Source organism: Leuciscus leuciscus, assembly GCF_965113295.1.
Source record: "Leuciscus leuciscus genome assembly, chromosome: 19".
NCBI lineage: Eukaryota > Metazoa > Chordata > Actinopteri > Cypriniformes > Leuciscidae > Leuciscus > Leuciscus leuciscus.
Genome location: NC_138743.1, coordinates 3,234,656 through 3,248,741, shown reverse-complemented (window position 1 = coordinate 3,248,741; position 14,086 = coordinate 3,234,656). Strand labels below are relative to the sequence as shown.

Genomic DNA, 14,086 nt, shown 5'->3' with positions numbered 1-14,086 from the left:
TTTAAAAACATTTTTTTTTGTTGCAAATGCAATATAAGGAATTTAGGTTTGCAATAGTTCCCTTTCAAGGGAACTCGCGTTGCGTCGAAATTGACGCTATGGGGAACGCTTTGCGTGATGACGTCTTGAAGCACATGTAAAATCAGTCCAATGGTGTGGCGGAACGTCAGAGGCGGGTGATGTCACGTACCAGGAAGCTATAAAAGCCAGCCCGAAACAGAAAACGAAAGCTTTCTGAGTCTTCAGTTGCGCTCTGTGTGAAATCTGTCCCTGTTATTTGGTGTTGTCTGTCTATATTATATTATTATATTTATATATTCAGTATGGCGAGTAAGCAGCAGCAGTTTAGAGTGTGTGTTCACCCCTGCCCGCGTTATTTAACGAGTGGGGACACTCACACTCTTTGTGTTGTCTGTTTGGGTGAAGAGCATGCCCAGTCAGCACTCGAGGGTGCTGGCTGTGAGCATTGCGATGCGCTTCCTATGCGTACGCTCAGATCCCGCCTGGCTTTATTTAACCAGGATCGCGTTCCCCAGGGCTCTGGTCCCGCCGCTGCCGAGGCACGGCGTCGATCACAGACCTGGGGTTCGCAAATGGATCTATCAGTGGATGTTGAGACGGGCTCTGCCTTATCTCAGCCTCTTTCTGATAGATCCAGTGCCTCTCATCAGGGTGTGGAAGCACGCGTTGCGGTTTCTTCCCCCCCGATGGAGGCACCAATACTGCAATTGTCCAGCTCTGAGGAGTTGGACGTTGTTAGTATTGACGCTGAGTCTGAGGATTCGCCACCTCAGTCTCATGCGTTTGAAGAATTGCTCGATGTTGTTACGAGAGCTGTCGAGCGATTATCTGTTGAGTGGCCAGAGCTCGTTCGAAAAGCAAACTCGACGAGCGTTTCCTGCCATCTCGTGCACAGCCTCAGCGCAGAAGCCTTCCGTTTTTCCCCGATCTCCACACCGAGGTGTCGAGATCGTGGGGGAAACCAGTGTCATATAGAGTGTATACTGCACAAACATCACACTATTCTTCCATTCACAATTATAAAGAGCATGGTTATGGGGAGATGCCGAAGGTGGAAGAGACGCTCGCGAGCTATCTCTCTCCAGCAACAGCATCTTCTCTGAAGGCTCCTGCACTACCATCCAAGCCAGTAAAATTCACATCTTCCCTGGTTCATAAGGCTTATGCCGCCGCCGGCCAAGCTGCAGCGTGTTTACACACAATGTCACTAATGCAAGCGTACCAGGCTGAATTATTGGGTGATTCTGAAGAGGGCGGGGGTATTGGTTCCGAAACTGTGTCTGAACTACGTAGAGCCACAGATTTGTCTCTCAGGGCCACCAAGGAGACGGCTAAATCCATCGGCCGTTCTATGGCAGCCCTGGTGGCCACTGAGAGGCATCTGTGGCTCAATTTAAGTGATATAAAGGACAAAGAGAAACATGTTCTTTTAGATGCACCGGTTTCCACTGAAGGTTTATTTGGAGATGCAGTTAATAGTGCTGTAGCTAAATCTCAAGAAGCTTCAAAACAGGTAGCTGCACTTCAGAAACTTCTCCCCCGCTGTTCTTTCATTGAGGCTGCTGAGCGGGAGCAGCCTCACTCATCTAAAAAGAGCGCTGAGCACCGTGCCACTCAGAAATAGAGCGTTTCCTCCCGTGCTCCCCCACAAAAATCTCGGGGACATGGAGGGCGCTCTCAAACCCAGCAGTCTTCGAGGGGTAAAACGGATCTGCGGACCGTTATTACCGCCAAGAAGGCTGCTGGGAAAAAGTCCTGATGTCTGAGGGCTCAGGACAAATGAGGGTAGTCCCCCCCGAAGTAGAGCGGCCAACACCTCTTTTTACGGTGCCCGTCTCTCTTCGGTGCCCTCAGGGGACCGGTCTGCCAACCCTGCCGCCTCCGGTGTTTCAGGGCGCAGCGGTCTCCGGCGAGCACATATCTCAAGGACCACCCGGAAACGTAGTGGCCTCGTGATGCCCGCCCCCTCTGAGGAGGGTGTTAGAGCAGTCTGTTCAGTCGTTCCCTGCCGGTGCGCCGTTACAGGGCGACGAACAGCAACACAATCCAGAAACCAGTCTCGAGAGGCTGGTACCTCTAGTAGAATCTTTGACAGCGTTGAAGCTACTGTCAAATGTTTCTCGTTGGGTCCTGCAGACCGTGGAAAAAGGGTATCAGATACAATTCTAGAAACGCCCACCTCGGTTTATGGGGGTCCTGCCCACAGTGGTGGGCCCCGAGCAGGTTCTGGTTATGGAACAGGAAGTAAACACTCTGTTAGAGAAAGGGGCCATAGAATATGTACCTTCCTCCAACAGGGAAACCGGGTTTTACAGTCGGTACTTCATAGTTCCAAAGAAGGACGGGGGATTGCGTCCCATTTTAGATCTTCGAGTTCTGAATGAGTCAGTCATGCAGCTCAAGTTCAAAATGTTAACATTGAGACAATCGTGCCACAGATCAGGTCCGAGGACTGGTTTGTCACGATAGACCTCAAGGACGCATATTTCCATCCGTCCGTGTCATTGGAAGTTCCTGAGGTTTGCTTTCGGGGGCAAAGCATACCAATGTCGAGTTCTTCCATTCGGCCTGGCTTTATCACCCCGCACTTTCACCAAATGCGTGGATGCAGCTCTGGCACCTCTGCGCCTCCAGGGTATTCGCATCACGAACTACATCGACGATTGGTTGATTTTAGCTCAGTCGCATCAGTTGGCGGTTCAACATCGAGATGTTGTTCTCGCCCATATGAAAGAGTTGGGGTTACGGCTGAACGCCAAGAAGAGTGTGCTTTCTCCATTTTAGAGGACCACTTTTTTAGGCGTGGTTTGGGATTCAGTGTCGATGCAGGCGCGCCTGTCACCGCCACGCATAGATTCCATCCTGGCAGCTGTGAAAAGTGTAAAGCTAGGCCAGCTACTCACTGTCAAACAGTTCCAGAGACTGTTGGGTCTCATGGCAGCAGCTTCCAACGTGATACCTTTTGGACTGCTGCACATGAGGCCCCTGCAGTGGTGGCTCAGGACCAGGGGGTTTCCCCGAGGGGCAACCCATTTCGCACAATCAAGGTCACGCGGCGATGCCTACGTGCCTTGGTTATGTGGAAGAAACCTTGGTTCCTGTCCCAGGGCCCAGTGCTGGGAGCTCCTTGTCGTCGCAAACTGCTAACGACGGATGCTTCCCTCACGGGTTGGGGAGCGATCCTGAGGGTCACTCATCTCAAGGTCTGTGGGAAGACCATCATCGTTCCTGGCATATCTATCGCCTAGAGATGTTAGCTGTCTTCCGGGCTCTGAGGAGCTTTATCACAGGTCTCAGGGGACACCATGTGTTAGTGCATACGGACAACACGTCGGTAGTCGCCTATATCAACCACCAAGGGGGTTTGCGCTCGCGCCCATTATCCAATCTGGCACGCCAAATCCTCTTGTGGTCCCAGGGGAAGTTGCAGTCACTCAGGGCAGCCTACATCCCCGGGGTCCAGAATATAGGAGCAGACACTCTGTCGAGACAGGGGCCGAGGCCCGGGGAATGGAGGCTCCACCCCCGAGGTGGTGGAGCTGATATGGAGGGAGTTTGGCCAAGCATAAGTGGATCTGTTTGCGTCTCGAGAGACGTCTCACTGTCCACTTTGGTTCTCCCTCACGCATCCAGCTCTTCTGGGACTGGATGCTATGGTACAGGCGTGGCCGAGGCTTCTGTCCCAAGCAGGGGGCTCGATTTTTCACCCCTGACCGGAACTGTGGAACCTGTGGGCTTGGCCTCTGAGGGGGCCCAGCTCATAGAGTCAGGTCTCTCAACTGAGGTTGTTGAGACCATTCTACAGTCCAGAGCTCCCTCCACGAGGAAACTTTATGCCCTGAACTGGAGAGTATTCACTTCTTTGTGTAGTGACCGTCGGTTGGATCCAGTCAACTGCCCAATTGGTACAGTTCTGGAGTTCCTGCAGGACCGGTTCACTGCAGGTCTGACCCCGTCCACTTTAAAGGTTTATGTGGCGGCCATAGGTGCTTACCACATTCCTTTGGGTGGAATGTCTGTGGGGAAAGACCCTTTGGTATCTCGTTTCCCTCGTGGCACTTGGAGGCCTTCTGTCCTCCCCCCTTTCGAAAAGCGGACCAGGTGGCGAATAATTTGCTTTGCCCTGTTCGGGCGTTAGACGCGTATGTCCACAGAGCTGCCCTGTGGCGTAAAAGTGATCAATTGTTTGTATGCTTTGGGTCCCCTAACAAGGGAGGTCCAGTGTCTAAGCAAAGGATGAGCAAGTGGGTGGTTGAGGCTATCTCACTTGCTTATGAGGCGGCTGGGCAGCCTTCTCCTTGGGCTGTCCGGTCGCACTCTACTAGGAGTATGGCGGCCTCTAAAGCCCTTATATCAGGAGTGTCTTTGCAGGACGTTTGTGATGCGGCAGGCTGGTCCTCACCGCACACCTTCGTCAGGTGCTACTCTTTAGACCTAGACTCTACTCCACCCTACTTTGTCTTCCTAGTGCTGCTCACTTGATTTCACACAGGACAGACATTTGTAGCTATGGTGGCGTTGGTATAGACGTTCCCCATAGCGTCAATTTCGACGCAACGCGAGTTCCCTTGAAAGGGAACGCCTCGGTTACGACTGTAACCTCGGTTCCCTGAAGAGGGAACGAGCGTTGCGTCACCTTGCCATATCTCCTTCATGCCTGTCAGCACGACTTCAGACTCTACGAAGCTTTCGTTTTCTGTTTCGGGCTGGCTTTTATAGCTTCCTGGTACGTGACGTCACCCGCCTCTGACGTTCCGCCACACCATTGGACTGATTTTACATGTGCTTCAAGACGTCATCATGCAAAGCGTTCCCCATAGCGTCAATTTCGACGCAACGCTCGTTCCCTCTTCAGGGAACCGAGGTTACAGTCGTAACCGAGGCGTTTTAAATAGTTTGCAAGATTAGAATTTGTGAGGAAAGGTCGACTCGAAACTCTTTTTAAAATGAATGAACTTAAAATAAAAATGAATAATAGTGTTATAAGTTTTGCTAGATGCTACATGTCAAAAAGTATGATCTTATGCTGCACGGTCCACGCTGTCCTGACAATTATTATTAAGCTATTAAGATTCTGATAATCCAAATGCAGTTTATACAGAGAGAGTGTTGTGCGTTATATGTGATTTGCAGTGATTTGTGTTTCTCTGTTGCAGGAGTGGCGATAAGCAGCTATGCAAAATACTGTTACCGTAAACTCCAGAAAGCTGCCCTCACCGGAGCCAAGAAGGTTTGTGTCTTTTGTTTATTTTTTTTTTAGGTTTTTGTTTTTTGTTTTTTGCTAACACTTTATTTTACAGTGTCCTTGTTACATATGTTACATGTACTTACCATAGTAATAACAGTAAATTATGCATAATTACATGCAACTAACCCTCAACCAAATCCTAATCCTACCCTAACCCTATAGTAAGTACATGTAGTTAATTATTATTATTCAGAACTTAAATATATAATTACACTGTAACAATGTAACAATTTTTATTTTATTTTTTACTGTAAGCACATTGTGACCCTTCCTTGTCTGTGAAAGGTGCTGTATAAATAAACTTTACTTACTTACTTATGCTTAAAGGCATGTCCACTTGTTTTAAGCGTTTTTGGGGTTGTTGTTTAAGTTAGGTTGGACTGCAGCGGACACTGAAAAAACAACTTTCACTTAGAAATTGCTTGTAAATTTGTAAATAATTACAGAGAAAATGCAAGTACACTCATAAAAAAAAAAAAACTGTTTTATATCGGCCAATATATTTTCCATTGTCTGCTGGTTTCATTCTATTAGCCTCCAAAATAGAAATAGTCTGGAGCGCACGGTTAAAGTCTGCTCAAAAATGATTGGACTCCCTATTAGGGCTCTTTCTACTATAAGTGATCAGCAAACATTGAGATTGTTTGGAAGGATTTTACAAGACACTTCACATGTCATGTTCTCTGTTTTTGAGTGGCTCCCTTCAGGGCGACGGCTTCGTTGTCCATGTTGTAGGACTCAAAGGAGGAAGGCAACCTTTGTGCCAAAATCAGTGCAGCTTTTAAATTCTCAACCATCTCTGGGCCCCTGGGTTACCAAGTTGTGATTTTAGAGAATTATTATTTATTTATTTATTTATATATATATATATAATTGCGTATTTATTTATTCTTATATATGGCATGGACTAGTTGTGTTTTTTTTTTTGTGTGTGTGTTTTTTTAATTTATTTTTTAGGTATCCACTTGAAGTGGATTTTTATTAATATGTGCTCCGTGCACACTGTTTAATGTATGATGTTTTTATGTATATTGTTTACGTGACTCTACATGGCCTCAATAATTACCCCTTGGGGACATATCGGTTATCGGCTTTCAGATATAAAGAATTATTGTTATCGGCCAAAATTTTCATATCAGTGCCTCCCTAAAAGAAACGGCAATTGACACATTAATTTCACAAACATGAAGTTTTGAGGTAGAAGTAAAACTGAAATTGCATTTTCTTGTAAAAAAAATAGAATAATTTTAATTCAAATGCTTCTAATGCAAACAACTTTCCAGTAAATTTCACAAATACGTTCAAAGAAACTCCAAGTAACACATTTAATTGAGCGTGACATTTTGAAGAAAATAGACTGAAATAGTATTTCATACTCCAACAATCTTACGACTTTGAAAAGTAATTTTTTTACGGTGTATTTTTAAGTTTATATTTATTGATGGCGTTCTGCGTCTGCGTCTGATTCATCTCTGCTGTGTTTCGGCTCTGGTTGTCTCTATTGGCAGCGTATGTGCTAATTGGCCATGAAGTGGTGGGAGGACCCGGTTCGGCCTGGTATTTAACGTTTTTTAATTAACATTCAGTTTCCCGAATTTGCCTATTGCTCTGGAGACATCGCCATGGCAACGGTTGCCGAGTCTCAAATAGGCTGGTGATGATTTACGCGCCGAACGCATTGTTGCATGATGAGGTGTCAATCATCGCACCTGCGTGACGGGATCTTCCCCATGCGTTCTTGGGTTTATTCCTTCTCGTGTGTGAATGTGTGGAAGTTTTAATTGCATGATGCCAGTGGCCTGTGGAGATTCCAGTCGGTGTAAACGGCCAGTAAAAGGGAACTGTGTGTGTTTGCCAGACGCCCAGCAGGGTAAAGCTTCAATCCATGGCTCTGGTCCAAATCCTAGTGTGTTTGCATCGTTTGCATGCTCATAAAGACGGCAGCATATGCTACCTTTCTTTGGCCGGACACGAAGGCAGGGTTCACATCCAGTATGGAAAATTATTGAAATTGATTTGAGCAATTTCCAGGTCTGGATGTGTATGGAAAAATTAAGAAAATTTGTGTTTCCAAACTACTGCCACTATTTTTTTCATTACGCAAATAAATGATTTCATCTGCAAATTTGTAGTAGAGCAAACATTATTAAATAGTAGAATATCCTGCTGTTATTTTTGAAAATAATATTTTCTAAATGAATGTAATCACTGACTATATTATTTTAAAAGTGGAAGTTAATAAATGTATTGAATTTAAAATATTTAAAATGTATGCAGTGAAAATATGGATGTACTCAATATTATTTCATTGATATTTTGACAATATTTTAAAACTTAAAATATACATTTAAAGTATTTTTGACTAAGCAAATATAAAATTAATTAAATATATATAAAATTAATACAATTAATTAATAAAACTAATACAATTCATTTGAATTTGTTTTATAAATAAATGTTATCAGTGACAATATTTTAAAACTTATAATGAATATACTTAAAATTATGCAGTCAGTGAAAATGTGAATGTAATATTATTTTATTAATATTTTTTAATAATAATTTTAATAAAATGTATATTATTTTAAAGACTATTGTAGGAATTTCAAAAGATTTTTCTAAATAAATGTAATCAGTGATGATATTTTAAAACGTATAAAATGAATTTAAAATATTTTTTCTTAATAAATGTAATCAGTGATGATATTATTTTAAAACTTACTAAATTAATTTGAAATGGTTTTCTAAATAAATGTTATCGGTGACGAATACACTTGTAATGAATGAATTTAATGAATTTTAAATATTCAAAATGTATGCAGTCAGTGAAAATTTTTAAATATACCGTAATCAGTATTATTTTATTGTATTAGTTTATATTAACTGATAATATTGTAATATAATATATTATTAAAAAAATCTAAATAAATGTAATCAGTGACAATAATATTATATATTAATTTAATTGTGCAGTTAGTGAAAATGTGAATGTGATCAATATTATTTGATCATTTTATCAATATTATTTTAAAACGTATAATATGAATTTATTAAAATGCTGCACTCTGAACTTGTCTGGGTTTGGTGCAATATTCTGCTAGTTATTTGGCAACATAGTACCTTTCATATTAATACATATTAAATATGGTCTGGAAATTTGAGTCTGGGAAAGAATGGAGTTTTGAATTGGAACATCTGTCGGAACCCTGTCCCATGCAATCCCATGATGCATTGTGATGAACTCACTAGATTTTGGTACAGAGCCACATGCACTTTTTTTCTTGGATCAGGATCAGGTTATTTTATGTTTAAGATAAAACGAACATAAAATCTGACAGCATTAGCTGTAACGTGGAAGGCTACGCCTATGAACAGTGGAGGAAAACTAATACTGGCTTTTGGGTGATAGATAAATAAATATATCAAATAAAATTGATTCGTGGCCTTTGAGAATTTTGAATCGACCATGTTTTAAAAAATCGGGTCCCACTTTATATTAAGTGGCTTTAAGTATTATGTACTTACATCGAAAAATAAGTACGAAGTATTGGCTCACTATTGGCCAGCATCACACACATGACCAGCGTCGGCCAATAGTGAGCCTCCGTTCTGACGTATAACTCAGAAGCGTTGCGCTGTTACACTACATGAACTCACTCAGAGAAACACAGAAGAAAATGAAGAGTTGAATAAAGTCGTTATTTTTGCGCACAAAAAGTATTCTCGTCGCTTGATAAACTTAAGGTTGAGCCACTGTAGTCACTCGGACTATTATAAACATTGTCTTTACTAACTTTCTGGGCCGGCCAGTTTCAGTTACATAGAAGCCTATGGAGGAGTGAGACAGCTCTCAGATCTCATCAAAAATATCTTAATTTGTGTTGGGAAGATGAACGAAAGTCTTACGGGGTTGAACAACATGAGGGAGAGTAATTACTGACAGAACTTTCATTTTTGGGAATATATATAAAGTGGGACCAAAAAACGATCTTTGCCCAGCCCTAATTTAGCATTATCTTGTGTCTGTCCGTAGGGTTTGAACAAGCCCTCAATAGAGGAGATCGCTCACGCCCGTAACGCCATCTTCCGGCTCTCGATGTTCGGCTCGTCTCTGGAGGAGGTGATGCTGATGCAGAAGGACCGATACCCTGACCGAGAGCTTCCGTGGGTTCAGACGCGGCTCTCAGAAGAAGTGCTCGGCTTGAACGGAGACCAGACCGAGGGCATCTTCAGGTCACATACGCTTCTATTAAAGATTTAATTGCTATATTTAATTGATTCCATGCTGTGACTGAGTAATTAAAATATTCATCATCATTATTTTTAGCTTTTTGATAATGTGCAAGAAGCTTCATCTTGAACCAAAAAGTCATTTGACGGGATGGTTTCATCCGAAAAGTAAAAAATAATAAAGAACTAGTTAAAAAAAGTATCAAGGAATGTTTTCCATGCACAGGAAAAAATATATTATTACTTATTTTAATTAAAATATTCATCATTACTTTTAGCTTTTTGATAATGTGGGTAACACTTTACAATAAAATTCGTTAGTTAACTACTTTAGTTAGCATGAACTAATAATGAACTGCACTTATACAGCATTTATTAATCTGTGTTAATGTTAATTTTAACATTTACTAACACTGACAGGAACAATTACATTTCATCATTTTCATTTATATGCACTATTATTATTTGTATTCTGCAATATTGATTTACATATTCTACCGTTCACAAATTTAGATTAAAAAAAAAAAAAATTAAGTAATGTTTTTATTCAGCAAAGATGCATTAATTTGATCAAAAGTGACATTAAAGACATTTATAATGTTACAAAAGATTCTATTTCAAATGAATGATGTTCTTTTGAACTTTCTATTCATTAGAGAATCCTGAAAAATAAAATGTATCAGTTTCCACAAAAAAAATTTTTTTTCATAAAATTCTTTTTAGCGACTTTTCAGACTCTTTGGCGTCAAAAAAGCGCCTAGCGACAAATCTAGCGACTTTTTGGACAAATTTCAGTGACCTCCTAATGTTGCCAGCACTGTCCTGCGAGCGCGAGGTCTTGATTTCTCCCTATCCAGTGAATGGCTGAACGTTCTGCACACAGAAGCTGACTTAACACTTATCTGCTTCTCTTTCGTTTTATAATTAAAGAATTTTGTTTGGCTATTTTAATTTCCAATCTTTTCTTGTGCTCATCACTTGTTAAACTCACTATCACAGAGCTTTAGTTCATCCAGTTCCCGAACTCTCAATTCAGATCATTTTACACATATAAAAAATGTAGTCATTCACTATATCATACTCGTTCTATTGTCTGACAAAAAAAGTATTTAGGAAATGAGAACATCTTTATTGGAAATTTGGCTATAAATATTAAAATTGAGTATGTGAGCATGAATTTGGAGAGAAAACACATTAGGCAGGCCGAACGCAAGTACGACGTGATGACGTCATGAATATGCTAATTGGAGTATGACTTCATCTTGCGACATTTAGCGACTTTCTGGGAAGGCATTAGCTTTCCTTTGAAAATAGTTGGCAACACTGTGAGGCGGCCTACGATGATGCTTGTCGTGTGCTTTCAAAGCCACCAAGATGGACTAGTGCGAGTGAAATGTTTGTCACAGCTCGAATTAACACTTAGCCAAAGTTAAAGTTTAGCTTTATCTGTAGGTTAAATAAATCTGAGAATGATATAATTATGTCACTAACAAATATTAGATTTAGTGCAGTCCGCTACCAGTCCGAGCTGTGGAGGCACTCGTGCAGATGTCTTTTTAAAAAGCCTATTTAATTGTTTGATTTAGTTTCTTTTTATTTGGTGTGTGTGTGTGTCTTGTATCTATATTGCACCACGAGTCCGGAATAAAGTTTAATTGAATTGAATTGAATTGAAACAGACAATTTGAGCTGATTCACATTTTTGAACTGCATTTCTGCTACTAAAGTTCAGAGACGCCATTAAACATCTCAGTCTTAACGCTCTTATACACGTGAAATTAATCTAATGACACTCTGGGAAATTTAATTACTTAATGCATTAAAGTGCATTAAAATCACCAGTGTTCACAGTGCCTGCAAAATATGTATTGTAACTTTTCAGCCCTAATTAACCCACATTAACCTGCTGACATCACCACATGTACGCCATTAACCCACACAGTAGATAATGTAAAACTGTGTGGTGGTTATAATTAATAAACGAGTCTTTGAGTTATAATTAGACCTGGATTATTCAGTGTGGGCATGTTTACTGGACAAACGTGGCATCCAAAATCGAATACTTCACTACTATATAGTATGAGAACACAGCATGTCGGAATTCATAGTATTAGAAAAACAGTAGGCGAAACGTGCATACGATGGACACTTTGCTATCCCATGAGGCCACGGGAGAGGATTTATGAACGACAGTGAAGCGACGCAACTATCGCTGGTAGGTCACATGACAGTAACAACATGGCAGATGTAGTACGCGCAAATTTCATTCATACTACCCCATATTCATACTATATAGAACATACTTTTTTACCGGTCAAAGTAAGTTCATATTCAAATGTAGTACCTACTGATTTCGGACGCAGCGTAAGCTTTGGCATCAATGAAACCCTCATCTCATAGTTGTTCCGGAAGTGTTTTTTCCATTCATTTCTCCCACAAGTCTTCTTTAAAGTGTTATAAGCCATGAACCAAGCCGACCAACTATGAGGAAAATCACAACACTACGAACTTTGATTTGAAGCAAAAATGCATGTGAAAATTGAACAAAATTACAAAGGTACAAGACTGTGAACTTAAAGGCTTTAGTGAGGGAAAGAACTACAATCCCATGAAGCATTGAGAACAGCAAACCGATGGTGAAATTTTATGGATGGTGAAAACGGTGGGTTATTACAAAATATGCTTATATATTTGAATATTTTGAGAGCATAGACTCAATTACATAATTTGCGGTGCTTCATTTTGCTTGTTTTGACTCTAATTGGTGGAATTTTTCTGTACAGCATTATGGGTAGTGTAGTTTTTCACCACGAATTTCACTGTTAAACATGATTACTTTAAAACTAATGGCTGACGGCTTCAGCAGAAGCAGATACCCTCGATTATAAACCTTGGAGCTCAGTCTTTTTAAAGGTTTATAAATTATCCTTCAAAATCTATTTCCCGATGGAGAGTTTTTACTTCCGGAATGTGATTCTTGTATTTTTTGTTTTAAACTTTGGTAACACTTTATTTTAAGGTGACGTACTTACACATTACTACATACTTACTATAGTAAGAAATGTAAATTATGCATAATTACAAGTAACTAACCCTAATCGTAACTCTATAGTAAGTACATGTAGTTAATTCATATTATTCAGTACTTATTTGAGTAAGTACAATGTAACTACGTCACCTTAAAATAAAGTGTAACCTAAACTTTTACATTAATTCTTCATTGATAATGTGTTATTAAAACTGTAAAGTTTCTAATTATCTTTTTTTCAGTTTTTGCCCATAGATATCATTCTCTTCCCTTCATATTTATTTTTTAGTTTTATTCTTATTATTTATTCATTTGTGCATTTTATTGTCTCATTGTTTTTCTTCTTTTTTCTTCTTTCTTTGGTAATACTTTACATTTAAATTTTTTTTTAAAGCATTTATTGATCTTAGTAATAGTTAGTAAAAAAAAAAAAAAAAGTTAAATTGTTCATTGTTTGTTCATGTTCACAGTGCATTAATTATTGTTAGCAATCTTTTGATTTAAAAAATTTACTAAATATTTAAATTAACATGGACTAATATTAAATTAAATGCTGTGGAAGTATTAGTCATTGTTTGTTCATTATAAAAAGTACAGTATAAATAATATGTAACTTACTCAAATAACTCAAAATATGTATTGGATAACTATACTTGAAGCCTTAAATGAAACATTGATAATATAATTATTAAATACTAAGCGTGGAGCCCTCACTGCTGTTCAGATTAAAACTCATTGGCACAATAAACCCCAACAGTATATATGAAATAAGTTTTTATGTTATAATAACCTGGCTTCATTACAGAAAGGTATATGTTCATTGTCTTCTGTCACCATGTCCACGATGCTGATGTTTTGCTGAAGTGTAACGTGTGTTTTTGTGTGTCTCAGGGTGCCTGGAGACATTGATGAAGTAAACGCGCTGAAGTTACAGGTGGACCAATGGAAGGTGCCGACCGGCCTGGAAGACCCACATATTCCAGGTATCCCACAAGTCCTTTGTCTAATCTAATATAAGCAATTTAAACAATCTACAGAGGATTGGGGGTCATATTTGCCCTAGTAATATACATGGTATAGCAAATTTTTCACAGACCATTAGGGCCACGAGTCAAACAGGGCGAGATTCAGTCTGATCGGCCTCCATTAATCTTGTCTAATAGGTGCTCAAACTTCATTGGCCGATGGCGGCCATGTTTTTCAAGATATGCAAATGTCCTCATAGACAGACACCTTGGACAAAGACACTGCGTTCCAATTTTCAAGTCAATCGTACTAATGGTTATGTAGTTATAGCCGTTTTCATGTTTTTTTCATGTTATAGCGCCACCAAGTGGCAAAATCCAGCTTTTTTTGTACTGTGACCTCAGATTGAGCTCTTACATATGTGTACCAATTTTGGTGAAAATATCTCATTCCATTAAATAGTTAGAGCTATTTTAGTCATTTAAACGTTCTGGCGTCTCGTTGCAGAACTTTTTTCGATAATTATTAATATTCAGACTCCAGAGAATCGTTCTCCACTGGAAATAGTATACCATCCAAGCACCTTTGTTACA

General features: G+C 40.0%; 1 protein-coding gene across 1 annotated transcript in view; it reads left to right on the top strand.

The window, feature by feature from the left end:
* arhgap39 (Rho GTPase activating protein 39) overlaps window positions 1–14,086 on the top strand; it is a 70,128-nt gene that overhangs the window by 48,795 nt on the left and 7,247 nt on the right. Inside the window, exons 6-8 of the mRNA XM_082147155.1 lie at window positions 5,178–5,251; window positions 9,303–9,502; window positions 13,419–13,510. Of these exons, the coding sequence (XP_082003281.1) occupies window positions 5,178–5,251; window positions 9,303–9,502; window positions 13,419–13,510 (366 nt within the window). The remainder of the gene's footprint in view (window positions 1–5,177; window positions 5,252–9,302; window positions 9,503–13,418; window positions 13,511–14,086) is intronic.